The sequence below is a fragment of the Trichoderma virens genome, assembly GCF_000170995.1.
Source record: "Trichoderma virens Gv29-8 chromosome Unknown TRIVIscaffold_74, whole genome shotgun sequence".
Lineage (NCBI taxonomy): Eukaryota > Fungi > Ascomycota > Sordariomycetes > Hypocreales > Hypocreaceae > Trichoderma > Trichoderma virens.
Genome location: NW_014013675.1, coordinates 36,745 through 61,981, shown reverse-complemented (window position 1 = coordinate 61,981; position 25,237 = coordinate 36,745). Strand labels below are relative to the sequence as shown.

General features: G+C 46.1%; 7 protein-coding genes across 7 annotated transcripts; 2 read left to right on the top strand and 5 right to left on the bottom strand.

The window, feature by feature from the left end:
- Positions 1-3,265: 3,265 nt before the first annotated feature.
- Positions 3,266-5,173, top strand: TRIVIDRAFT_83658 (uncharacterized protein; the record flags this gene model as incomplete). Its single annotated transcript, XM_014099864.1, has 6 exons — positions 3,266-3,480; positions 3,536-4,248; positions 4,322-4,433; positions 4,496-4,696; positions 4,755-4,779; positions 4,861-5,173. The coding sequence occupies 6 exons, from the start codon at positions 3,374-3,376 to the stop codon at positions 5,095-5,097; spliced, it is 1,395 nt and encodes a 464-aa protein (XP_013955339.1).
- Positions 5,174-5,453: 280 nt separating this feature from the next.
- TRIVIDRAFT_223230 (uncharacterized protein) lies at positions 5,454-6,029 on the bottom strand (the record flags this gene model as incomplete). The annotated part of the gene is made up of 1 exon (XM_014099863.1): positions 5,454-6,029. The coding sequence occupies one exon, from the start codon at positions 6,027-6,029 to the stop codon at positions 5,454-5,456; it is 576 nt and encodes a 191-aa protein (XP_013955338.1).
- Positions 6,030-8,036: 2,007 nt separating this feature from the next.
- Positions 8,037-10,128, bottom strand: TRIVIDRAFT_70268 (glycosyltransferase family 2 protein; the record flags this gene model as incomplete). The annotated part of the gene is made up of 3 exons (XM_014099862.1): positions 8,037-8,267; positions 8,330-9,892; positions 9,970-10,128. 3 exons carry the CDS (start codon positions 10,126-10,128, stop codon positions 8,037-8,039), a joined length of 1,953 nt encoding a protein of 650 aa, XP_013955337.1.
- A 2,716-nt stretch (positions 10,129-12,844) lies between these two features.
- On the bottom strand, positions 12,845-14,606 carry TRIVIDRAFT_51784 (carbohydrate esterase family 4 protein; the record flags this gene model as incomplete). Its single annotated transcript, XM_014099861.1, has 5 exons — positions 12,845-12,908; positions 12,976-13,152; positions 13,316-14,159; positions 14,239-14,303; positions 14,371-14,606. The coding sequence occupies 5 exons, from the start codon at positions 14,604-14,606 to the stop codon at positions 12,845-12,847; spliced, it is 1,386 nt and encodes a 461-aa protein (XP_013955336.1).
- A 2,184-nt stretch (positions 14,607-16,790) lies between these two features.
- On the top strand, positions 16,791-18,176 carry TRIVIDRAFT_51734 (uncharacterized protein; the record flags this gene model as incomplete). The annotated part of the gene is made up of 1 exon (XM_014099860.1): positions 16,791-18,176. One exon carries the CDS (start codon positions 16,791-16,793, stop codon positions 18,174-18,176), a length of 1,386 nt encoding a protein of 461 aa, XP_013955335.1.
- Positions 18,177-21,228: 3,052 nt separating this feature from the next.
- TRIVIDRAFT_216259 (uncharacterized protein) lies at positions 21,229-22,190 on the bottom strand (the record flags this gene model as incomplete). Its single annotated transcript, XM_014099859.1, has 1 exon — positions 21,229-22,190. The coding sequence occupies one exon, from the start codon at positions 22,162-22,164 to the stop codon at positions 21,595-21,597; it is 570 nt and encodes a 189-aa protein (XP_013955334.1).
- Positions 22,191-22,917: 727 nt separating this feature from the next.
- Positions 22,918-23,616, bottom strand: TRIVIDRAFT_51866 (uncharacterized protein; the record flags this gene model as incomplete). Its single annotated transcript, XM_014099858.1, has 1 exon — positions 22,918-23,616. The coding sequence occupies one exon, from the start codon at positions 23,614-23,616 to the stop codon at positions 22,918-22,920; it is 699 nt and encodes a 232-aa protein (XP_013955333.1).
- Positions 23,617-25,237: the final 1,621 nt, after the last annotated feature.

The following is a 25,237-nucleotide window of genomic DNA, read 5'->3' as shown; positions in this document are numbered from 1 at the left end:
GCAAAAACTAGTTAGTCCGGGCTTATGTCTGTAAAAAAACCCTCCGTCGGCGGTTAGGAGAGTTTGTAAGAGCATTTCTAGGTGAAATTGCTATGTAATTACTTAGTATGTATCCAGGATAATGACACAAAGTCTGATTCCATGGGTGAATTATAAACTCCGTATTATCAAGCTCGGGTTTGTAGCTTTGCAGCACATTGTGAGGGCATCTATGGAGTACTTGACAGGTACCTATAATTAGGTCACTGGAAATGTCTTTGGTGTAATACCGAATACCGATAGCCGACATAAGACTGTACATGTGATTCGTACCTTTTTATATGCCGTTTAGGGTAGGCCATCAAACTTGAGCTGTAAGTAAAGCTTCAGGAGACGTAGCATGGATAAAACCACTTCTGATTATCACTCATCCTAATAAAGACTATGTGTTGGCGATTCAGCTATGATTAACAATGCATAGCCAATGCTCTCATCACCAACCAGGCAGAGCAGAGGTTCTCACAGAAAGAATATCCAGAAAGAAATGATATGCATCAAATTACGGAGAGTATATCCCCAGCACCTGATCACCAATCTATATCTGCGTGTTAGAAACTCCAAGCCATGCTGTATCTAATCCAAATTGTATCTTTTTAGATTGTACATCACTTGAGAGCTAGCGTCTTTATTACGGTATTCCGGTGTTAAGTGCAAGGTAGGCATGACGTCCACTGGTATAATTGGCTTCCGAAACAGCTTATTAAAGGACCTTGATATGATAACGGTGTACTGTGTTACACCCTTTCCTGCTGTTGATGTCATCACTGAACCTGTATCTAAGACATGGTCTTAATCTGGGACCGAAGTGCGAAAAAAAAAAAAAACACTTAACAAAACCACCATCCCAACAAGCAGGATGAAATTTGATAGCTTTTGCACATCCTCGCGTCTGTCTAGGCCACTTGCCGGGGTTTATTTTCTTGGTTTCAATCACAAATTCAACTGCCATGCATCTCCCCCCTGCCTTTGAACGTCCGAATACCGACTGTTCGGGTGACCAAATGAGCGCCGACACTGATATCGGTGGCCCAGGAGTATGCTACCTCATCTACCTCTTTTCTATCTGCTGACACTGTCGATATAAGGTTATGTTTACGTTCCTAATCCAAGATTGGATTACACTGGCGTGCGCGGCTTTCCCAGCTTTTCATGCAGCAAAAGTAGCTTGGAAGAATCCCAAGATCGGCGCATGTAATGGTGATGTGGACAATGAAGCACGTTCGCTCGGGCAAACTTAAACGAGAAGTTCGACCCTATCGAGGCCAATGAAAAATGCAGCTGATGATGAACGCCACATGCCCCCTCTCGTGCGCAGTGCCGCGCAACTCCTCAATCCCTTGTGCGACCTCCGGATCATCACAGGCATGGGAGTCATGATTGCGGGCTTCGCCAAGTGGAATACAATCAGCTTCTACCACGAGGCGTTGGTGACATGCTACTGGAACCTAACCCTCAACTCTCTTTAGGCAGCGCGATCCGAATATATGGATTACGAAACGGAGAAACGGAAACGAGGAGCTCTTCGTCGAATTTTTGCCCTGTTCAGCTGCGTGCTCGGAACAGCATGGCAAATTCTCACGTACCAGCGCGAGCTCGACCCAGAATATGGAGGTCAGTGGGATGAAGCGGATACAACGTATTGCTACCGCTATTGGGATGGATCCTCACCATGGCCTTGGATAGCCGGCATCATCTTTTTTTGCATTGCATTGGCTTTTTCATTGTCAGAAAGAACAAGGGGGTTTCACACGCATTGGAATAGATGTCTTGAATGGGCACAAGACTGGTGTAGTCGCCTGCTCCGAAAGACGAGAGATCGATGGAGAAATAACCGCGGGCTGTTTCACGGGCTGTTTCGCGCGCTTGTAGTGGGAGCTGCTGGCATTCTGAGCCTCGCATGTTGGATTGTAATTCAGTGGATTGCTGTCTGATCCTTCGGTGATGGCTTTCTTCCCTTTACCTGGTTTTGCTATTCCCTCTTCAACGCCTGGAACGTCTTCGATGTAGTTTCTCTCTGGCAATTAAACAAAGACCTGCTGCTAGGTGACGAAAGAGAATGGGGATTTGGCCAGGTATTGCCCTTAATTATGCTTCTCTCGATTTTGCTCAGCGCCGTGGATATTTGAAAAGGTAAGACTGCACCTCACCTTAGCAATACAGCCTGGATGTAGGTAGCTGACCTGACAGAATATAAGACAACCAGGTCACTGAAAATGTATGTGATGTGATACTGAATGCCAATGGCTGACATAATAGGTACACTGGCAGATTTGTATCTGCTTGTGATTCGTATCCTTTGTTTTCCTTCTGTTTAGGGAGGCATTTCCTGGAGCGACAACGAGTTTCTTCATCGTGATGAAAGCTTCAGAATAGCAGTCATAACAGTCATTTGTCATTACTCCGCACTCTTACATGCGCTATGCTGACATCTATGCCGACATCTATGCTTATACGGCGGCTCATGGGATGGAATATGAATGCAAAATGCAGGGACACAGGGTCGTATCGGAGCTACTAGTAGCGGCGGATGCAACTTAAACAGTCGCGTGCGACTTCATTCCGAGCAACGGTTGGACAATCCACCATGCTAAGCTCCATTTCAAGGCACTTTTGATTCACATTTTTACATCCATGATGCTGCCTTGAACTGCCCCTCAACTACACGTAATCCCAGCTCGCTCCGCATCTTCCGGGTACAGCTTCATTGGCGCCGACATTTCCAAGCACGACCTAGTCGCATGCAGAGCAACTCTTTGTTTGTCCGCTCTACCAGAAGTTCTCACAGCGTGCCATTGCCCAGCCGCGCCGTCCATCTTGGAAGCTGGCCCACCGTGCTTCTAGAGTCAATACGCCGTGATTCTTCTGTTGGATAAGACCAAAAGTTCATGCGGGCGCCAATCGGCTCAGTCACTTGTTGCGCCAACTGACTCCGCTGAGGCGTGAGTGTCATCGAGACCTGCCCTTTCTGTTGCCAAGACGATAAGGTGTCGAGATTGCCTCTGGCAGCTTCCGATTGAGGAATCGGGTTCGACAAGCTTAACTTGGTAAATGCCAGGGCTTTATTACGAATAGAGTCTTGGCTTGCAGGGGGGCAGGTATTAGCCGCCGGTCAGAGCCGGAGCAACTGCCTCTATCGAAGCTTCTCTAGATAGTAGGATACGAGTTGATAGATAAATAAAAGGTTGCATGGTGCCTCGAATAAGTCAACTCTATGCTTTTTCGTACTCTACCGGTACGCGAATAGTAGGGGTGTTGATATACCACTACTACTCTGCCATCACACTATCTTGTTCTGTTTATACACTATTCGCATCACCGGGACTCTGCTCGCATCATGAAGTTCTGGAATAGCCTGGCCTGCACCGGCTTTCTCGCCACGGCTGCCGTTGCCACAGACCTGCTCACACCCGACGCGCTCGAGAGAGATATTGAGGAAAAGAAGTAATATTTGCCCGTACCTGCGATGCGTTTCTTCTGCTGACTCGACTTCTCATAGCCTCCAAAATGTGCTCTGGAACCTGAACCACATCGCAAGCGAACATGGCGGCAACCGTGCCTTTGGTCTCCCCGGCTTCAATGCCTCTATTGACTTTATCCTTGAGCGAGTACAGACACGCTTCGGAAATGAGTTTGACACCTACGTCCAGCAGTTCGATCACTTGTTTGAGAGCACCAGAAGCATCTCCGTCAAGGGCCCTCAGGGTGAAGACCTATATGTGATTACTCTTCAATACAACAGTGCTACACCTCTTCCCGGCGGTATCACTGCGGAGCTTATCGACACACCAGTTGACGACGTGCGGGGATCAGGCTGCTTTGCGGACCAGTGGGAAGGAATTGACGCAACGGGAAAGATTGCCTTGGTGAGAAGGGGCATTTGTGCCATTTCCGACAAGCTCAAGCTGGCCAAGGCGCATGGTGCGTTGGCAGTCATCTTGTACAACAACCTCCCAGGCAAGCCCATTGGATCGGCTACTTTGAGCGCCGAGAACATCGGATTGCTGGTTCCTGTTGGAGTCATTACTCAGGAAGACGGCAGGGCATGGAAAGCTCGTCTTGCAGCAGGCGAGACTCTAACTGCCACACTTACGGTGGATTCCGTCAATCAGATTAGACCCAGCTGGAACATCATTTCGGAGACCAAGGAGGGTGACCCAAACAACGTGGTTATGCTTGGTGCTCATCTGGATTCCGTCCAAGCCGGTGCCGGTATGTATATTCACCACTGGTTAGCTTGAACAATGTTACACGACATTGGACTGACACAAGAGGCGCAATATAGGCGTGAACGACGATGGCAGCGGAACTGCTGGCCTTCTTGAGATAGCTACCGCTATCCGGAGATACAAGGGCTTTAAGAACAAAGTTCGATTTGCCTGGTGGGGTGCTGAGGAGTAAGTCTTTCCTGCTTTCTATACGTCTACGGAATCCATTGGCTAATCATGAAGCAAATTAGGAGCGGTCTGATTGGCTCTCTCTACTATGGTCGAAATCTGTCTGAAGAGGAGGCTGATCGCATCCGCTTCTACTTCAACTACGACATGATTGGCTCCAAGCAGCCCATCTACGCTGTGTATGCCGATACTGAAGACCACAAGACTGGAGGCTCTATTCTCTTTGACTACCTCCAAGCCAAGGGCAAGCCTGTCTACTATGGGTGAGTACTGCTAATCCTAGCTGCGAAGACGAGATGAAAATACTAACTTTCTACGAAGCGGATTTGGCACATCTTCAGATTATGTTGCCTTCCTGGAACTGGGTATCCCCTCTTCTGGTCTATTCACTGGCGCTGGCGCACCCGAAGATGCGTGCTACCACTAGGCTTGTGATAACCTTGACAACATTAACTGGGATGCCATCACTGTCAACACCAAGGCTGCTGCTCGTGCGGTGGCACAGCTCGCATTGAGCTTGGACGGCATTCCTCTTCGGGAAAAGACTAGCCTCAACCCAAGCAGCAAACGGGCTATCCAGAGACGGCTGGACCGGGCTGCAAAGCTCACAAAGGTGATTGAGAAGTCTCACAGCTGCGGAGGCCAGGGTGACAACACAGTTTGAAGCAGAGGATTAGGTGTTGGGTGGAAAAAGTCATCAAATTAGTCATTAGTCATTAACAGAGTATCGCTATGATTATAATTCATGAGAAATGAGAACCGCGCCTACTCTTCCTGACGCTGGATGTCGTGTGCCAATCTCTGGCAATATCACCTTTCGATGACAGCCATAAGCTTCCGACCTCTGATGGTGGTTCAGTCCGCGTATTTGTAAACCAATGCATGGATGAGAGGGAACCTCAATGTGGCCGCTGATGTAGGACAAGTCCGTTTAGTCTATGCACGCCATGCGCCATAACCCACGTCTCTGCCAGTCCTGCAGCTGTATTTCGGTCTTAGCACTGTCAGAAAAGACGATTTTCATCCTGAGCGCCAAATTTGAGGATTTCGAGGATTTGATATCGGGATTGCCCGGTATGTAGGAAACTTTGGGCCTCCGGGAATCCTCTCGGTGACGACAGCGACTTCGGGTTCCTGAACCTGAACCACAACGCTGGCCCTTCTTGACGACGGCTTCCTTCTAGGGGGTACGTAGTATACTGCTTCTTCTGTGTATTCGTATATACCACGGGTGGTGCGAGAGCTGCTGCTCCCCTTCTTCTTTGTCTTCTTCTTCTTCTCCTCCTCCTCGTATGTGATTGGCATTCTTCGCTGTCCGACGTAGCAGAAGCCGCCGATGAGGAGCAGGACGACAACGCCGACTACGGAGCCGAGGATGGCGCCGATTTGGCCACTCGAGAGGCCATGGTGGTGGGAGACTGGCAGAGGCACGACAGCGATGGTCTCTGTGGCAACTGGCTCGATGGTACCGAGCGTGATGGTTGTGACGATGGTGGTGGATGCTCGGATGAGGGTTTGTGTAAGGATGTGGAAGTCAAGCTGGCGGATCTCGAGGGAGGGGGCTTCGGTTGGAGCTGGAGCTGGGGGGAGATGCATTTTTGTTGAAACAGTTAGTATTGGCGAGGAATGTGTCGATGCAGGGTGGCTTGGGGGAAATGGAATGAAAGAATAATGAATGAAAGACACCACTTGACATGTAAGTTGAGCAGAGAGCGACGGAAGCCAAACAACCACAGGAACCAAAAGTGGCGAGGACGGGCGACGCTTTTTATGAATCCTTTGTTGAACAAACGTTCTTCAATCTCATTCCTCGAGTAGATTAGATTAATTACAGGTGACTGCTTCTGTTGCCTGCACGCACACGCCTCCCTTCTTTTGACGGCATCTGCCTGTTCTCACGCGTGTTGCGTGTAAGTGGGAAGCTCGTAATAACTCCTTGCACCACACCATACGCACTTGAACAAAGAGGAAAAAGCGAGGAAACAAGATATTGTCATTCACTCGAGAAGGATCTTACCCAACTTTGCACTAATAGGTTGAAAGATGTAGCAAGTCATATGATGCGTCCATGAGATCCAACTAGCGCACCCACCATCTCCGCTGGCGTGTACCTATTTTTTTCTCTTTCGCGATGCGACGCGTTGCACTTCTGAGTGGGAGGATGGGGGTCTGCTCACGGCTTTTTTCTCTGATGATGGCAGATTTGCGAGCGTGTGGGTGGCACCAGGTGTTTGCCGTATGCATGCGCTATGATGGCTGCTGGTAGGGGTTCGTTGAGGGTGTCTGGGCAAGGATTTTTGTTGGCTGGGGGAAGGCTAGCAGGGGTTTTGGGTGGGCATGTGGTTGATGCCATCTGCCTGGTTTGATGTATGGATTCGAGAGGGATCTGAGGTGATCGTAGAGTGGGAGACGATATTTGATGAGGCACGATTCATGCTTCTATGGATGATGATGGGAAATAAATGGCGCTTTAGGCTTTGCTTTCATCCTTGGACTTCGGTCAGATGGTGAGTCCATACTTTTGTTTCTCGTACTCGTACGGAACAAAGTGCCCGTAGAAGGATGATGCGCCCATTGCTGTCATCTCGTCTCCACCAAAGCGAAGCGAATACCCACCTTTCCCAAGCTTCAGAAATGAAGGGAGAGTAACAGGGTACGAGGGGCCGTCTCTCTCTAACTTGAATTGCGTGTGCGTCTTGTAACCGTCATCAAATGAGTCGAGAACAACTTGTAAACATCCCAAAAAATGCACGAAGCCTAGTTTTCAGCGTCCCATGTGGATACCAACACCAAGACAACCAATACGAACCGCATCCCGAGCCTTGTCCTGCAGCCTTGGCTCGCCTCGCTTCATCACCGTCTGGCTACGGATTGGGCCAGGGCATCGATTTACATGATGCAGCATCTACACCGCTGCTGTTGGCGTCACGCCACGCTGCCATGTTGGCAGTGAGAGGGGCCGACAGGGGATATTCGGATGGCTGCATTTCGAGATGTGATCAGGGGAAGGGCCATGCCATCTAATGCGCAGACACCGTGTTGCGATTCACCGTAAGATACTGGGTTAATTTGACTCTTCATGATGATATTTCTTCTCTACTATAAGCAAAACTATCAACTATTGTAGCACATAGCTGACGCGACGGTATACCCTCTGGAGTCTAGTTGGTGTCCTACCCTCTATCGATACTAAAAACAACAAATGCGTGTACCCAACCTGCAAATGGCACCGAGAATTTGTGGTGAGAGTCCAACAGCCGAAGCCATCCCCTCAAAAAGACCGAACATGCTATGAAAAAAAGACCGAACATGCTATGAAAAAGGCCGAACAAGAAGCTTTGCGCTAAACTCAACAAACAATCATTGACCGCAGACTATTCGGCGCCTCCTCCTTCTGGCGGATCTGTCCGGAGCCGGAATGGATCCACTGGGGGGCCGAAAGTGACCGAGGGCCGGAAAGCCCTAGAAATCTTGCTGTTGCAAAGTCAGCTTTGTGTGCCAGTAGAGCAATGAAGAGGAGAACGTGATGTACTCACCAGTCAGAATATGCTCATGCTCTCATACTGGTACATTCTACAATCCAATCTGGCTCTATAAACACTCTCAATGAGCGGCTCTGTTCCTAGCAGCGCCCTTTTCGGCAACATCCTCATCACCTTGGATCACCTGTCGCGTCTTTCCCCACTTGAAATCATCCGAGTTGAAGAGGGAGTAGACCATAATGACGATGTTCATGACAGGTGACGATGCAAAGTGGATGAAGTAGCCAGCAAAGTATTGGGCACGTTCCTTCATATTTCTGGGAAGCCAGAAGCCAACACAGAACGAGTAGGCCTACCGAGGGAAAAAAAAGTGTTAGTCGTAGAAAGGTCGGGCATAGAGATAATGGTACTTACATAGCGAGCGAGTAAAACAGCGAGAAGACCAATAAAGACCCGATTGTCGAATATCCTGTGACCCTTCACGACCAACAGCCTGATGAGCTCAACGACGGCAGCCATGATAAAGGGGGTAATGGCCCATGTGACGACGGCCACGAAGCTTTGCACCCTCTCTATAATGATGATGCCCGGCCTGAACAGCATGACGAACTCATTCGAGATACTACCTAGAGCCCAACGCTTGCGTTGTGACAAGAAGACCTTCCAGCTCGTCGGAACGATGGTGAACGCTTTTGCGCGCAGAGCCTGGGCAGTTTGCTTCTTGGGAAACAAGCTGAAGATGATGGATGCATGGATACTATCTTCAGAATAATTTCCCAGGATCTGCAAGGTCATGCCGTCATTGGGCTTGGGGCAGTATCCGAAACGCTCACGAAGAACCTCGTCACCAAAGGTCGACTCATCGACGCGGATCAGCTGGCAACAGCCGGGCAAGCAGTTGACCTTGCCCGTGATGCGAGACTGGAACATGCGTCGCAAACCTTGGGTCTGAGAGTATTCGACAGACTGATAGAGCGACCAAAGGTCGAAGGGCTTGCCGTCAAAGTCGACGCAGACGTGACCACAAACACCAACCAGCTTGTCATTCGAGCGGATTTCACGAAGCATCTCGATGATACAAAACTGGTCAAAGACGGTGTCAGCGTCCATGCCAACGAGGTAGTCAACTGTATCGAGGCCATGCTGAACGAAGATGGTGCCAATGTACTCATACAGGTCCTTGTTGAACATGGTCAACTTGTTTTCGGACCGCATCTTGAAGTGATACAAGAACGAACGGGCGAAACACAAGCTGTCACGCTTGCCTTGGTTGTAGCTCTTTCCAACAAAGATATAAGGGAGACCCTTGTAATATCCATGTTGGACCTTGACCGGCATGAAGAGGCCGTCCCGTGCACGATAACCATTCTCAAATCGGCGGAACGGACCTTGGGCCAGGATGTCCTCGAGAAGATACTGCTGAGTAGTCTTCTCCATGCCTGGGCCACGAACGTTGCCATCGACGATGATGAAAATCAGCTTGGGATGACGGTCAATCTCCTTTTGCTCAACAAGAGAGTCAAGGGATCGGGTCAGCTCCTCGCGTGTCTCATTGTAGCAAGGCAGCAGAAGGACCAGCTTCTCGGGCTCAGTGGGGATAACCTCCTTTCTGCCGAACCAGCATGGTAGACAGTGTCTACCGATGGTGGCTATGATGATCGCCAGCATCATAAAGGCCTGCAGCATAGTGTTTGAACTAAGAAGCACTATGAACAGGTAGTACAGCTGGTCGAATCTCACAGCAAGAAAGATCAGGATGCCATTGAGCGCGAGTAAGCCCAGGATAAGACTCCACTTTTGAAAGCAGAGCAGGCTTTTCGAGACTCTCTTGAGTTCTTCCTCCGAGTCCCATCTCAACTTTGCTTCTTCTTGAAGGATAGAAGATGAAAAAGAAGCAGCCGAGTTGAGAGAATTTTGAGAGTCATGGGTGTTCTCTCGTCCTGGTGGGAATCCGCTATTGCTATTGCGGATGACGGACTATAATTCCACGTTAGCATAAGAAAAAATGGTAGCGGGTGAAGATCTTGAAAAGTCTTTATTTCAAGCCTGCTTACAGAATCTCGAGAGCTTTCATCGCCTCCGACAGCACTAGTGGCTGGGTGGTTGATCAGGGAAACTGGCGGCCCTGAACGAGTGAAATTTTCTTTTCGCGTGGGTCGCGTCTGGGAAATGTCCCCTGATTCTGACTCAGCGAAAAACGAAGTGGAATCCATCACGGCTGGTAACGGCTGGTAACACGGGGGTAGATATCGCCCTTCTCTTTGCTATTCAGTAGGTTCAGTAGCGAACGTCGAGAAGCTAATATGCTCTTGGTATCGAGTATAGAGCGATCGTGTGGAAGTTAGCGAGTGTGAGGATGGATGGAAAAATCGGAAAGAGAGCCGGTGAAGGGAAGAATGGCTTTTTAAAGATAGAAAAAAAAGCGAAAGAACAGCAAACCAAGCTAAGTCAAGATTTCCACGGATGCTTCCGATGAAAGCTAGAGTCAGGGCGGCTGCCAATTTTCAGAGTAACAGGGCAATATAGAGTTGTCGGAGAGGGGATAATCCAATCTGAAAGAAAGCTTAATTGCGGACCATACATTGAAAAGAAAAGAAAAGAACAGAAAAGAAAATACTGAAGAAACGTCAAGGCTGTACCAAGCTTTGGGAAGGAATAAAACAAATCATCGCCGAGGCTTTTCCCTGTTGTCGCCTTGAAGTATGATAATTCATACTCTGAAGTATGAAAAAAACTAAGACATTAAGCACCAAATTCGAAGACTAAAATCCCGCCAAGCTTTCAATATTCGAGCAGTGACTTGTCATTTGCTTCAGCCAGGCTAAAGTCGTTCTCCCCAGCCCAATGTCATGTCCTAACCCAGCCATGCACGACCTCCGTTTCGTATAGGGGTGTCAAGTCCGCCTGGATTCTCAGCAGTATGGTAATACGCCACCGGAGCTGAATATTGTCACAGAGCATTCAAGATCGCTGAGTGGCCCGATAGAAGACGCATCTCCTGCAGCAGTTGTGAATACGAAGGTATCGTGGGCTACAGGAAAAACATGAGGCTTGGGCCTAGTGGAACTGGCTTTCGGTGCCAAGGCCAGAGAGATTGAGTTTTAGGGCCTTGGACGAGGCACTTGGTGGCACATGATCCGTGCCTCGGTGTGTATTTGTTGCCTTTTCCCGCTGGAGATGCCGATGGGGCTTTCTGATGCGTCATACTTCTCTGTAGATCTGCCTATACGTAGGATCAGAAGCTAGCAGACACGAGCTCGATGATACTGTTACACGCGTATGTGCCTGAAGTAAAAATTTTTTCTCGTAAACGCCACGTTGTTTATACTTCTCTACTCGGCCTGATTGAAGGGCAAGGAGGAATCCAGCCACGCCTGTGTAAAGAGAGTTACAAGAGGTGTCTCAGCGTTTGAAGACATGTCAGTCAATGTACCACGTGGGATCTGGCAAGAATCTGATTTCCGGTGTAATATCGCGGACTTGCAGATTTATATATATATATATATATTGCTTGGCGCGGGGCGAGTCTTTTCACGACGTCCCACGTCCTCTTGAAGATATGTACGGGCCCGTGTTTGGTTCACAAGGCAAGGTGCAAAGGGGTGCCACTCAAACAATCAAAGCTTACCGAAAGCGTAACTCGTCATGCTAAAGGCGTCAAGGAAAATAGGAGTAAACTCGGTGTGGCACCTCCAAGTCGAGTAAGCTCTTAGATCGGGCCTTTGCAGCGGAGATATCCTTCCCTCGGCCCATCCTCTCTCCACACCATCTCATGGCATATTCAGGTTAGACTGTGCCTCCCAACTTCAAGCCACCAGAAACATGCTTATTCGCACTTGCGGGCCACCATCCTCAAGGTTCGCCTTGGCGGCAACGAACCGGAATAGCTCCCCCTGTACTAGGGAGTCCGTTCGTCCAGTCACACAAAGCCCCGGCGTTACCCAGAGTGCTGACACTCACCTGATCAGGCTGAGATCCCGACGTCACTCCCTTGGTCTGATTTTCGTCCGTGTTAACAGACATCCGATAGAGACACCGTCGAGTTGAAAGGGATTGTCCTGATGGACCTGCAGTAGTCTTTGAGCTAGTCTATCTAGCGCAGCCCACGGCACTTTTCTATGTGCCCCGTAGCGCGAATACGAAGCCTCTTATACTTTTCTCAACTTCAGATGATCAGCATCTTGCCGAAATAGCTACGCAACTTTCCTTCCGACGGAGCCACTGCTTGCAGCTTGTAAGTGCGTCGTCTCCGCTTCAGTTACGGTTCGATAGAGTCACGACATTTCGTACAAAAGACTAAATTATTGGAGACGGCAGAAATTTTATGCAATAGGGGAACACAAATCCTGCAACTACCTGTTAATCCGATGTTATCATATCCGAAATAGTCAGCCATTAAGAGCCTGCCGTGGGTTTGGAGCTAAGAGATGGAGAATGCTGTGCAACAACGGGCGTGTCTTGCTGCTTGGCTAGCTCAGCGGTACTGAGCGACGCCTAGGAATCAGGCTCTTAGGCAAGCATTCGGAGATCCGCATCGCTGCTGTGTTTGCGCCTAAGAATAGCATTCGAGTTCGCCTACTGCTGCTGTGTTGGCGAGTCCTGACGCTGCATGTGTTCCCAAATAATATGAGAGCCCTTGAGGTGGTATTCCATCGCTCGGATTAGTATCCTGTAAGAATAGAAGCAAGTTAATAGGGTTGAAATTCCCCTGAATATCAATTATGCCAAGTATTACAAGTGCCCTGAAGATGTTACACACGACAACGAACTAGGTCTCGTGTTGAATCAGGGCTCAAATTACAGCTCATGCCACAGCTATGCTGTCTTTCCTATAGTATTCTCACCAAACATATCTGTCCATTAAATAGCCTCATGCTGTAATCGAAAGACTAATACTCCAGACGTAATCCACACCTCAGTGAAATTGCCTCACATATAGCAGTGACCATAGCCATCTTGACATCCAGTACCGCAATGATCGACACTGTTGCCACTGCATCATTTTTTTTTACGTCAGTGGAAATCACCATCATAGCGGATCACTTGAATAAAATACTCACCAATAGCCATACTGGGAACAGCAAGATTTATCGCCGTAATGAAGACACGTAGCTTCAAATGCATGTCCACAAAGGCCGTTTGTTGTATTCTGAATGGAGAATTTGGTATCGCCAAGGAGGGGGCAGTCTCCAAAGTTGTGGTCACAGCCTGTGCCACAATGCTTATCACTTCTGCCACTATGGCGTAAATCATGTTAATATCTGACTTCCTCCCACAAAAACATGGTAAATAACGGAGAGCGGGGGCTGAGTGATGAGCCAGCCAAGAGTAGCACAAGCGCGCTACTCATTGCGTGATCTCACTTGATGCAAGAGGTGGATTGATATATGAGTTTCTTACCAGTAGCCGTAGAATGAGCAACAGTCACCAAAGAGGGACCCCTTGCAAGTGGTACCCCATTCGCCGCCACATCTCTGGTCTGTTGAGACATTGAGTTCTGGCTTATCATCAAGCTTTTTGGTGTTGTTTACCGGGAACATCCCTAGATTCATTTCCACGCTGCGTTTGGTGGGAGCTGAACGGTACCAGTTCTCAGAAGGATCGCCAAGGCACTCACCAACAGTCACCAGCTTATACCCTCGGGATCTAGAGGTCTCTATCATGTACTTGGTGAGTGTGATAACTGTCTGATAATGTACGTCGTGAGCAAGAACGATGTAGCTATGGGACGACTCATCAGGGGACTGCATAGAGGAGAATTTGTCCTTGGACTTCTGGATCAGCACAGGGTCGTCGTTCTCATAGTCTTTGGTATCCAGATTGGTGCTAATGATGTGGTATCCAAGATCTTCCATCGTTTCGATGCACCCAGAGCTCATGCTGCACTCCAGGAACGGTGGACGCATGTATGTGGGCACGAACCCAAGTATATTGCGGAATGCCATCTCATTGTAAATCATTTCCGTTCTTTGGATTTTCATGCTAACACCGTTCAGATTGCGATGAGTCCACGTGTGGCTAGCCAGCTGATGCCCGGCTTTTCGCATGCGTCGCAGAATATCTGGCCATGGTGTTGACTCATCATCAATGCGACCCTTGCCTCTGTTTTTTCCGGCTATAAAGAATGTTGCCTTGACGTTGTATTCGTCGAGAACGTCAAGCAATTGATTTGTGAACTCGTACGGCCCGTCATCGAACGTCAATGCAACAAGACCCGGGGAGTCACATTGAGTAATAGTCTCCGCTATCATCTGGTCAGCATTGCTCCTGGTCTTACACGCTGAAGATTAAGAGGCAACAAGAGATTGTGCATTGAGGCTCACCATATGGGACATCGCCAGAGAAAGGCCGAGAGATGTACTCAGTGCTTTCTCCAGGAGGGCCGATCCTGCAAAGGCATCGTTAGCCTTGCTATCTTTGTCACAGATCCTATTCCGTCATGGCATTTCACTTACTGTGTGTCGCAGGTGTCGCTATAGTCGAGCTGGCATTGTGATCCTGAGCAGTATGGCGAGGTAGTACCGCAGTGACCAAACTCAGAACAACATCCCCCTTGACAGCCTCCGAGACCAGGACCGCAGAGCGCATTCGCGGCGGCAGTGTCAGCCTGGGGAGCGACAGCCTGGGGAACGGCGGCAATTTTGGTAATAAGAAGGGCGATCGCCCCAATGGCAACTTTGAAATGCTTCATAGTTATAAGCATTGCCACCTAGTGTGACTCTAAGAGCAAAGATATGATGATATAGATCAAGTAAGCGGATAAAGAGTAGCCAACAAGGTAGCGTTTATTCTCATACGATATCAGCCCTTCTGCCTCGCTATCTAAATATGACAAAGAGCAGGTACATATATCTATAGGCAGCTTCTCTAGGCCGTTGCGATAGGATGTGCGGCGACCCTGGAATCTGTTGTTGGTCCAGGAGCCATGGACTCCATACTATCTTGGGAGTAGTCAAAAAATAAAGTGAATATCAGATACAATAAAAAAAATAACTAGCAAACTATAATTTCATCATTCATGTAACCCCGCGCCTTTCTTCTGCGAGAGGGGATATGGTATGCACCACACTGGCTCGGCCAGGTTGCCTCGACGACTAGTGAAGGCGTACCGCAGGGAGCTGCAGCATCACACCCTCTTCCCCCCATGCTTTGAGCTCTCCAATAGATTCAGCTCGCTGCCAAGTTTGTTGCTAATTAGTCTAAATGTATGCTTAATATCGTGTAGGGGTGATGACGCGAGTTCTGCGGTGTATCGGGCGCATAAAGGGGGACAATTTGGCAAAGCGTATGAGGCGACAGAGACGTATGATTCGGTGATCCTTCGTATTGATCCTTCGTATTGATTTAATTAAGAAAGCCGCAAAATCATTTGAAGAGATTTTCCTGGCTAAAAATAGGGAGAGTTTAGACTATGATGTCTTTAGATGATCATGATGCTGAAATGCTGCAGGTCTCAGTTATCATTCCACGTAGTATCAGGAACAATTGTAATCGGAGCCATCCTCCGCACTTGTAAAGCAATATTATTTCAGCCTATGAAAGATGGAGCGCATTCTTCTGCAGAGAGCTTCGGGTGCAATGAGAGCCTTTGTTTTGCCAAGTTTTGGGCTTTGGATGCGGTGCTAGGGGCTTCCTACCACTGCATCAATAGCCGCAGTGTTGACGTGTCACTTCAGATTGAAGGAAAATTTTTTGATGGTAGGACCGATTATCTCATAGATGCTTTGTGCCTGACTCCAAGATTTCCCCGTCTGTATTGCGAGCCCATCAGCCGCTTGCTCCCATATCTCGGCCCTACCTCCTCAGACCTCCGGATCCTATGATTTTAATCTTTCCTGATTTTGCTCCCTGGTAGGTCGAGTTCGTATTTCGCCTGAATCGGAAACCCCCGGGGTTCTTATCTTTCGAAATGGCGCAAGATTGGCGTGCTTCATTCAGCTTAGTTACGTGTGCATATCTGATACCTGTTGAACACGAGGCTTCAATATAGCAGAGCGTACAGAAGCAGTGACGACAAGATTGTACTCTTTTCTCATGTCGTATTGGAGATTTGTAGTGGCACCGTGGCTGCCGCAAGTCTACGCCCAAAAGCCAAAGCCCCTAATAGAGCTAATGCCAGGGGAATATTTCGGGGGATTGAGACTTGATTTAGATGTCTCCGTAGGTTTCTATTCATTTCAATGGGCTAGGTGTAATGAAGGCAGAACTATAAAACAAAGTATCTGTTCATTTTTGCGTCTGTATCAATGGAGATATGTTTGTTGGGCCCACTCCTATACGTAAATATGGTGCTACTTTCCCAGGCTGTCTGTAAAGCTTCTTACTTTTTTGCCCAAGCAAAGTTTTTTAGCCCACCAAGGCTGTGTAAAACTTGAAAGATACTTTGCCGTTTGGTAGAGGTACCGGTTTCCAGGTGTTTCTCCTTTTGAGAATGAGTCGGGACTTGCAATAGGGCTGCAAAGCCAAAACTTAGGGTTTCTCAATGTCGTCGTCTTTTACTTTGTCGGAATCTTACGGCAGACTCTAAACTATGGGATGAGATTTCTGCTTGATCTTCCTTGCCTATATATACCGTTAGAGTGATCCCTTTACTTCTTGATATTCTTTCACACCTTGATATCTCAACCTTTCCGCCAACATCTTCCTGACCCCTTTACATCTTGATAGATATTCTTTCACAGCTTTCCGCCAATATCTACAAGTCCTCTACAAGTGTGCTACCACAACACACTTTATATTCGCTCTCGCTTTCCTTTCTCTCTCAGTCGCTCGTTAGCGCACTTTTTGTCTTTTCCCTTTCGTTTCTCTTTCGTTCCCCCTTCGATTCCCCCTTTTGTTCCCCTTCGGTTCCCCCTTCGCTCCCCTTTCGTTCGTGATGGATTCGTCATCAACTTCGCCCTGCCCTAAGGAGGCTGACTGGAGTCAGAAGTCAGATGAAGACTACAAAGACCTCAGCTATTACGACCTTACCCCCCCTGGCGAGATCATTTCGGATCTAGAGCAGGAATCCACCTCCACAACGGAGGCCACTTCCGACATAGACACAGACACTAACGTCCAATGTGGTGTCAAGTCACAATCTGTCAGAAGGCGGCCTCTTGTTACCGTCATTGGAGTTGGATACGTGGGTGAGCACCTCGTTGATGTCTTCTCTCGTCGCTTCGACGTCATCGGCTATGACGTCTCAGAGGCCCGTGTCAAGGCCCTCTCTGCCAAATACTCCCAAAACGGCAGAGTACAAATCACGTCCCACTCGACAAGGCTTTCGGAAGCCACTCATTTCCTCATCTCAGTTCCGACGCTTCTGCGTCCAGACAAGACTGTGGATACTTCTTATCTACGGAGTGCTTTGGATACTGTTGCAAAGTACGCAGGTCCTGGCTCCACTGTCGTGTTTGAGAGTTCTGTTGCTGTTGGAATGACACGAAAGCTTCTCGGGCCCGTCGCCAAGAGAATGGGTTTGTATGCTGGCATGTCACCTGAGCGGGTTGATCCTGGTCGCTTTGAACCTGCGGCTCATGAGATCCCCAAGGTGATCTCTGGTCTAGACGACGTTGTCCCTGGCTCCCTGGCTTCAATCTTGGAGCTGTACTCTGCAGTGTTCGACAAGGTTGTCACCGTCTCCAAACCTGAAGTGGCGGAGATGACCAAGCTGTACGAGAACTGCCAGCGGATGATGTGCATCGCCTACGCCAATGAGATGGCCAATGCTTGTGTCCCTCACGATATTGACCCCTACGAGGTTTGTCGTGCCGCGGCCACAAAGCCATTTGGCTACATGTCTTACTCTCCTGGTCTTGGTGTCGGTGGTCATTGCATCCCCGTCAACCCGTACTATTTGCTGTCTAACAGCGAATTCCCGTTACTCAAGGCAGCTACAGAAAAGATGTATGCTCGCCCAGCAGAGATCGGACAGGAGGCCATCAAACTCCTGTCCAAGGGACCAACCAAGGGAGTCTTGCCCCATGTTCTTGTTGTTGGCATGGGTTTCAAGCGTGGCCAATCTCATCTGGTCAACTCCCCTGGACTTGAGCTTGCCAAAAGCCTGGTTCTCTCAGAGAAGGTCGCTGTCTCGTTCGCCGATCCCCTCGTGGGACAAGAGGCAGTGCCCCAGATTCCCCGACTAGACGAAGCCAATTGGTCGGTTGAATATCTGGAGCAGACCTTTGATATGATCATCGTCGCCTTCAAACAAGAAGGTCTAGACTTTGGTCTTCTCGAGAAACTTGCTGGCGTGCGGGTCCAGATGTGGTGTACTTGAGTGGTTGACTGGCGTGCGGGTTCAGACGTGGCGTGATTATTTCATCTTTGTGCATAGGCATGGCATAGGGTATTCGGCATCGGGCATCAGGCATCAGGCATAGGGCATAGGGCATAAGACATAGGGCATGGGAGGAGTGAGGAGTTTATGGTTTCTTTTTTTTTGGGCAGATATTTTTAAATCACGAGTCAAAGAGTTCATGTTTCCGTTTGGCCTCAAGGGCGCTTCTTTGTGCAATAGACAGATCATCAGATGCGACTCTATCAGTTTGAATTACAAAATGTTGGATTTTATATTCTGCATCTACCTGTATGGCACTACGTCAATTTAATTCAATATACAGTAGGTTTCTCGCACTCTAATTTCGCTTTCATCCGGATAAAAACATTATCACCTAAAAGCCCATTTGTTCTTTGAAATCTTCTTTCACAGGTGTCGTTGCTACTTCGGCGCTATACCGTCCAGTGTCGATGCTCTTTGCGTATTTTATTATTAATTTTCACTATTATGAAGCCATCTAAGCCCTTAATCATCTCCAAGAATTATCACTATATTTAACTACAAAACTATGTCTCATAAAAAGGATTTCAGGGCTCTGGATCCCATCCAACGCTACATATTGATGATGATTATGGTTGATATCAAATATCCTTCTGCCCCTAATACTCAATTCGTATATGCATCCCCTCTGTTTCAATCACTCATATATGCATTCTTATTAAAGCATCCTGGTTTCTACTCCTGTCTCCAGTCCCCGTAGAATGAGCGCACAACAAAACAACAACGGGTCGGGTATGATATCTGAAACGCCTAAGATTTTGACGGTTTGCTAGCCAAGAGTGCCTGGTTAAGAGACTTTTTCCCTCTGGCAACTAGCATCACATATATTGCATACGGACGAGGTAGCTTGGCGGGTTTAAGGGATTATTCTGTTGATGATATGTGGTCAACATTTTGCCACAATCAGCCTTCCCCGTATTATAGGGTTGTGTCGTGAGGGACCGGTAGGCCTCGCCTGGAAGTAATCCATAGTTCACTGTGGATGGTCTACTGCGCGAACCCAGTTAGAGCCAAGCAACTCACTTATGATCCAAGATATCTCTGGTCTGACACTGGTTGAAGATATGCGAATCTGGCAAAATTGCCGGTAACAAACTACCTTTTGCAAGTAGTATATGAATATGCCCTTAAACCGGAAAAACTTTTGGGGGCAATTATTGGGAATCAGTCGAACAGGAACACCAGCGCTGGCGTCTGCTCCAAGAGCGCTAAAACATTTTACCACAGCCAAGAAGAAAAATATCACGGCGATTATTGTCTTAAATGGAAAACTATACGTGGACAGGCGAATAGCCTGGCCGAGGCACTACCACTTACAATGATTGAGCACGAAGTTAATCTACCGGGATCTTCGATGCTAATGGCAAGCACTACATCCAACAGCATCCACAGGCATAGCGTCGTTGCAAGTCAGCAGGTATCTGGGAGACTGTGGCTATCAAGTTTTTCATAGAGGAGGCAAGTACTGTTACATTATTATTGTGTTGAACTGATGCTTGGACTAAGACTGACATCTTCAGGACGACCCGAAACACCGCCGCCGCCGTGCGCATCAATCCCCTTGTGTCGTGACCCTGATTTCGTTAATCGCATTTGCACTTCCCCGAACTGCCCACATTCCAAGCGTCACAGGCAGGATCTGGGTCCCAGAAAATGCCTCCCGAGAATCTTCAAGAAATATTTTCTAGCCCAAAAGTCCCGTAGAACGACGCTTTTTTTTTTAAACTAGGTGCCTTTATTTTGCCATTATTTACATTCGTTCCCATTCAACCCTCTGAATGCGACTTGGTACTGGAGTCCTTCAAGTTAGCATCCAGTGCTTCTCCTACGCAACGGGGCGGTTCCAGAGAAGGGGAATAATAAAGACGTAGCGCCATTAGTAAATTTACAATCAGAGCCACCATCAGAGCGCCGCCGATAACTATCGGTCCTACCATATTGTCAAAGTCACGTCCGCTCCTCTGCATGATCATGGTGCGCCACGTTTGCTGCATACAGTAGCCCCAGCCGCCGGCAAACACGGCGATGGCCATATATGTGATACTCATGGTCTCTGCCGGTAGATTCTCGCCCGCAGCCGCGTAAAGACTGAGTCCTAAATGATATTGAACGATTTATCGACAATGTTGATGGTTGGGAACCAGACTTGGAGGTGTTTGGATTATGGCTTTCTCGGCGCAGGGAAATAACTAAAGATCAAGTCCAAGCTATCTACATTGTTCCTCCGATAGACATTGCACAAGCTGCGGCCATATCTAGTCGCTACTCAACCTTTCTCGAGCAGCTAGTAGCCGCAGCCCCTTCAAGCGACCCTATGGAAGATGTGTACCAGCGTTTGTGTGACATCCTTGAACTTTACCGCGGAAATTTCACTGGAGCGGCAAACGCTAAGATAGATAGTCCGGATCTACGACTGAGCAAACGCAGCGTTACAGCCGATATCTGCGCCAACATAGTGCGGCTCCTCATACTCGCCTGAACACATGTCGTCAGCTTTGTCCAATGGGATAATACAGAACTTGACCCTTTGTTTTTGTCCTATGCTAGCCACCATAGAGGCCATCGAGTTAGACTCCACAGAATACATGAGCCAGATGACAAACCAGGAGCTTTGGGATTTTAGGATCACAGTCAATTCGGACAGTCAAAATCAAGTCGCTCATTCGAGGGGAAGCCAGTATCCTAACAAATATTCAACTCTTTACTGTACATTTATTTCTATAGTTCTCTTATCTTATTTAACGTGGATTCATGGCGCGCTGGCACGCATTACTAGCTGGCTGCCCCACCACCCAGATAGAACAACTCATTTTTGTTACAGTCCAGGCGCAATAACCCTACAGTGATTAATAACTGCCGTAAATAATTAGTTGGTGGCGATTATTCGTCTTGCCTTTCTTGCTCTGTGAAAACTCTTCAATGACACGTTTGCCGCGCTGGAAACAGTGGAAATTTTGTTGAAATAGGTAAATGTACTACAATAGTAACTGAAAAAAGTGACCAGGTTCCATTAAAGTAGTCCAAGCCTATTTATAAGTTTGTGGAACTATCCATACAAAAGAAGCCAGGTTAGCGACCGATTGTTCTCATTTATATCATTGTAGAGAAGCAACCTTATATGTAAACCGATCTTTATCCAGTCGGCAATGATAATCCTTGAACTTGAAGAAATAAGTCAGAATTAGACAATTAGATCAGGATAAGGAATCCCAGAATCCCATTAACGATTGTATTAATCTTCTCAATATATTACCTCCTCTTTCACACCCTTCATAAAGTGAAGAAGGGTTTCCATCCAATCATCCTTCAGCATCATTGCCAACAGTCTTGTTGCTTCACAGCTGATAACTAGGGTACTTCATGCGACCTCAATACGCCTACTGCTCGGCTTCGCAATCTTCGGCACGTGGACTGTGAGAATGCCATCTTCGAGCTTGGCTGTTACACCCTCCTCATTTACCTGGCGTGCGAAGGTAAAGGTGCGCGAAAACTCCCCGACTCTTCGCTCAGCAATCCAATACCTGGATCTGCTAGTGTCGCCTCCCTTCTCAATCTCAGTAGAATCTTTAGTAGATGCCTTTTTCTTCGCTTGAGTACTAGCTTGCTCAGACTTCCCCTCCGTGATGGCTCCACTCATAGTCGGGTTATCTAAGAATAGAAAGCTTTCGGAGGGAGAACCATAATTATAAGATCGTTGAACTAGTCCATGAACTAATAATGTTTGTTTGTCTGTAAATTCGATTTGCAGATCATTTTTATTTAGGCCAGGAAGCTCTCCGTGCAACTCATAGGCATCTTCTAGTTCGCAAACATCGAACTTGGGAGTAAAAATTGACATGCTCCCGTGAAGATATCTATTTTTAGAATCATGGTTGTATTCATCAAATTCGTTAAGAAAGTGGAAAAGGGATGAGAATGGAGTATTCATTTTTATTGACAGTTGAGGTACAAAATATTCTTGATTTCAACTATCGTATTTTTGCAGCAGCATACGAGGGTCTTTTTATAGGCAACCGGTGGTGGGCTGGATATGCATGTAGTTTGAAAATTTCCGAAACCTTAAGCCCCGGGTCTATCGACTTTGAATATCACGCCACAACCCTATTAAAAATCTCATGATTTAACATCATTATGGCCCGACAGATTGAATAAGCTTCATATTAACGGAGTTGCTGCTTAGTCTAGATCGACGGGCGTATGCATTATCAAAGCTTATGTGTACCCAAACCAAATTGAATATCAGCTTAAGCTGAAGCTAGTTTACGCCTCTTATGCCCGTCTTTTCAGAAGATTTTGTGTGGGGAACTACATTGTACTCAATAAACTTATGTTATAAAAGCTTACAAAATAATATCAGCACGACGAGCATGGCCAATAATATACTACCTTCGAGCATAAGCATGCTTTAATATAACTTTGCTGATGCAGCAACTCATTTATTACGCCTAAAGAAAAAGTTCTAGAAATCTTGCCGTTGGTTATGGCACATGCAAATATTTTCTGCTGCTCATCCCAACATACGATTATATTTAAGTCCCTTTATTTAGATTTTAATACATCAACGATAGAGTCTAAATAATTTATATATCAAATCAACTTATATCTTTCCTATAACACACTAAAATATATAGATACCGGAATTAAGCAACATCCCCTACACTACTTGCAATAGTATTCTTTGCTAATCCGATAATGCTTTTTCTGCTGTAGCCCGAGCGTGGAGCTCCAAAGTATTAAACAGTGGAATATCGGGTCGATCTTTTTGTTCAATGAGGAGCGGAATCTCTGTACATCCCAAAATTACTCCCTGTGCTCCTCGAGCAACCAGTTTATCAACGATACTAAGGAAACCTTGTCTAGATTTCTCAGTAAACTGAGACTTAGCGAGTTCGTTAAAGATGACATCGTCAATATAAGTCTGTTCTTCGTTTACCGGTATGATGATATTTATTCCAAAGCGGCTTGTGAATTCATTGGGTAGGTAATCCGAGGACATGGTGGCCTTAGTCCCTAGTAAAGCGACAGTGTGTAGTTTAATATTAAGTATCGCTTGAGCCGTTGGATCAACGATGTGATAGAGCGGGATTTTAACGCCCTTCATAAATACCTCAGAAACTCGATGCCATGTATTCGCAACACAGATGATAAAATCAGCCCCGGCCCTCTCTAAGCTTAGTGCTTTTTGATGCAAGTACTCCGCTCCTTCATCCCAGAGCCCATTTCTCACGTAATGGGCGCTGCGCTCGAAATTCATCGAATTAATGATGATTTCGCCAGTGTTTAACCCTCCAAGCTTTGCGCGAATGTGCATATTTATTAGCTTGTAGTATTCCACAGTTGCCAGGTCAGTGCAGCCGCCGATTATACCGATTGTTTTCATGATTGATTGATTAAACTCAGTAAATTCCGTAAATTTCGATCATAGTTATGCTTTAATATAGTGCAAGTTCGATATATAGTCTCCAATTCTAACGAGAGCAGGACAAATGCGAATGTCAGATAAATATGTATTCGCAACGGCTAAAATGGGGACAACGCGACTGTTACGGTCGTCATATTATTACGCCAATAGATCAAGCAGCTAGGCTAATAAAAACCACAGTTGTGGCGATTACGACATAATAGTCTCTCTAACCTTAACCTACCTAACTTCTTGTGATGATGCAATGGTTTTAGAGCTATTACAACAGGCCATGGCTTTAGAATATGGGTGTTGAATATGGGTTGGATGTCAACTGAGTCCTAACCCTGCCTAAATTTACTCTAGACTGGAATGGCTATGGTGCCACCCTACGCATGATCTGTGTAATGGGAGGGAGCAATTAGAAACCGACAGAAAGATAGGAGCTTAGCAATATAGTTCTGAGCTATGCCGTTATGGCGTGATATTTGTACAGAGCTGACGCCTGGATTTAAATTTAGTGACATGTGGCGATGTATAGTGATTCTAGGAAAAGAAAGCAACTATGCTTCCTCCTTTTAATGCTCTCCATTTGCATGAGACTTTGCGACTGATGTAATTTGAATATTTTATACCTGTAAAAATGCCCCTACTGCACAATGGCTACAGAATACGTGTCAATACAATACTTTTATCGACACCGTTTTGGGTTCCCCTAATCTTAATTAGAGTCTAGCGATCTTTGGGATGAAAACTTGCAAGCCACGGTTGACCAGTGCGCGCGATATATTTTGGGACGTATTAAAAAGTATACCCCTAGATTAGAAGGTATCCCTCTGACAGAGGACCTATAGCTGTATGGCCTATAATTTAAGGGGTATAACTGATATCGGTATTTTTTAGTATTTTATATTTAAAAAAAGGCATTATAAATTAATCTGCTGTTTAATTAAAAGAAAATTATTAATTAAATAGCTTTAAAGTTAAATTTAAAGCTATTTAACTAAAAGTTATAAATATTTTTAAAATTAAATTTAAAGTTATTAAAAATATAAAAATTAATTAATTTTAGTGTTTTTAAGCTTATTAAAAAGCCTTTTTTTTAACTAAAGTAATAGTCTTTTTTTAAATTAATTTTTATATTTAATTTAATTTATTTTTAAAATTTAAATTAATTTAATTAGTTAATTTATATTTTTTATTTTTTAATTATTTTAATAACTTTTTATATATTTATTAATTTATAATATTAAGTTTATATATATTAATAAATTTAAAGATTTAAAGATTAACTGCTATAGTAAAAATTAAAGTTATTTTAATAATATTATTTAATAAATTTAATATTAAAATAGTTAATATTATTAATAGTAATAGCTGCCACTATTAATTTTATTTTACCTTTATATTTTTTAATTAAATAATTAATTTAAATTAACTAAGTTATTAATTAATATTTTTAAAAGTTTTTTTAAAATTAAAACTGCTTTAAAATACCCTTTACCTTAAATAACATTAAGTTTATAAAATATAAAAGTTATAATATTTTTATTAATTTTATAAAACTAAAGCTAAAATTAATACATATTATAAAACTAAA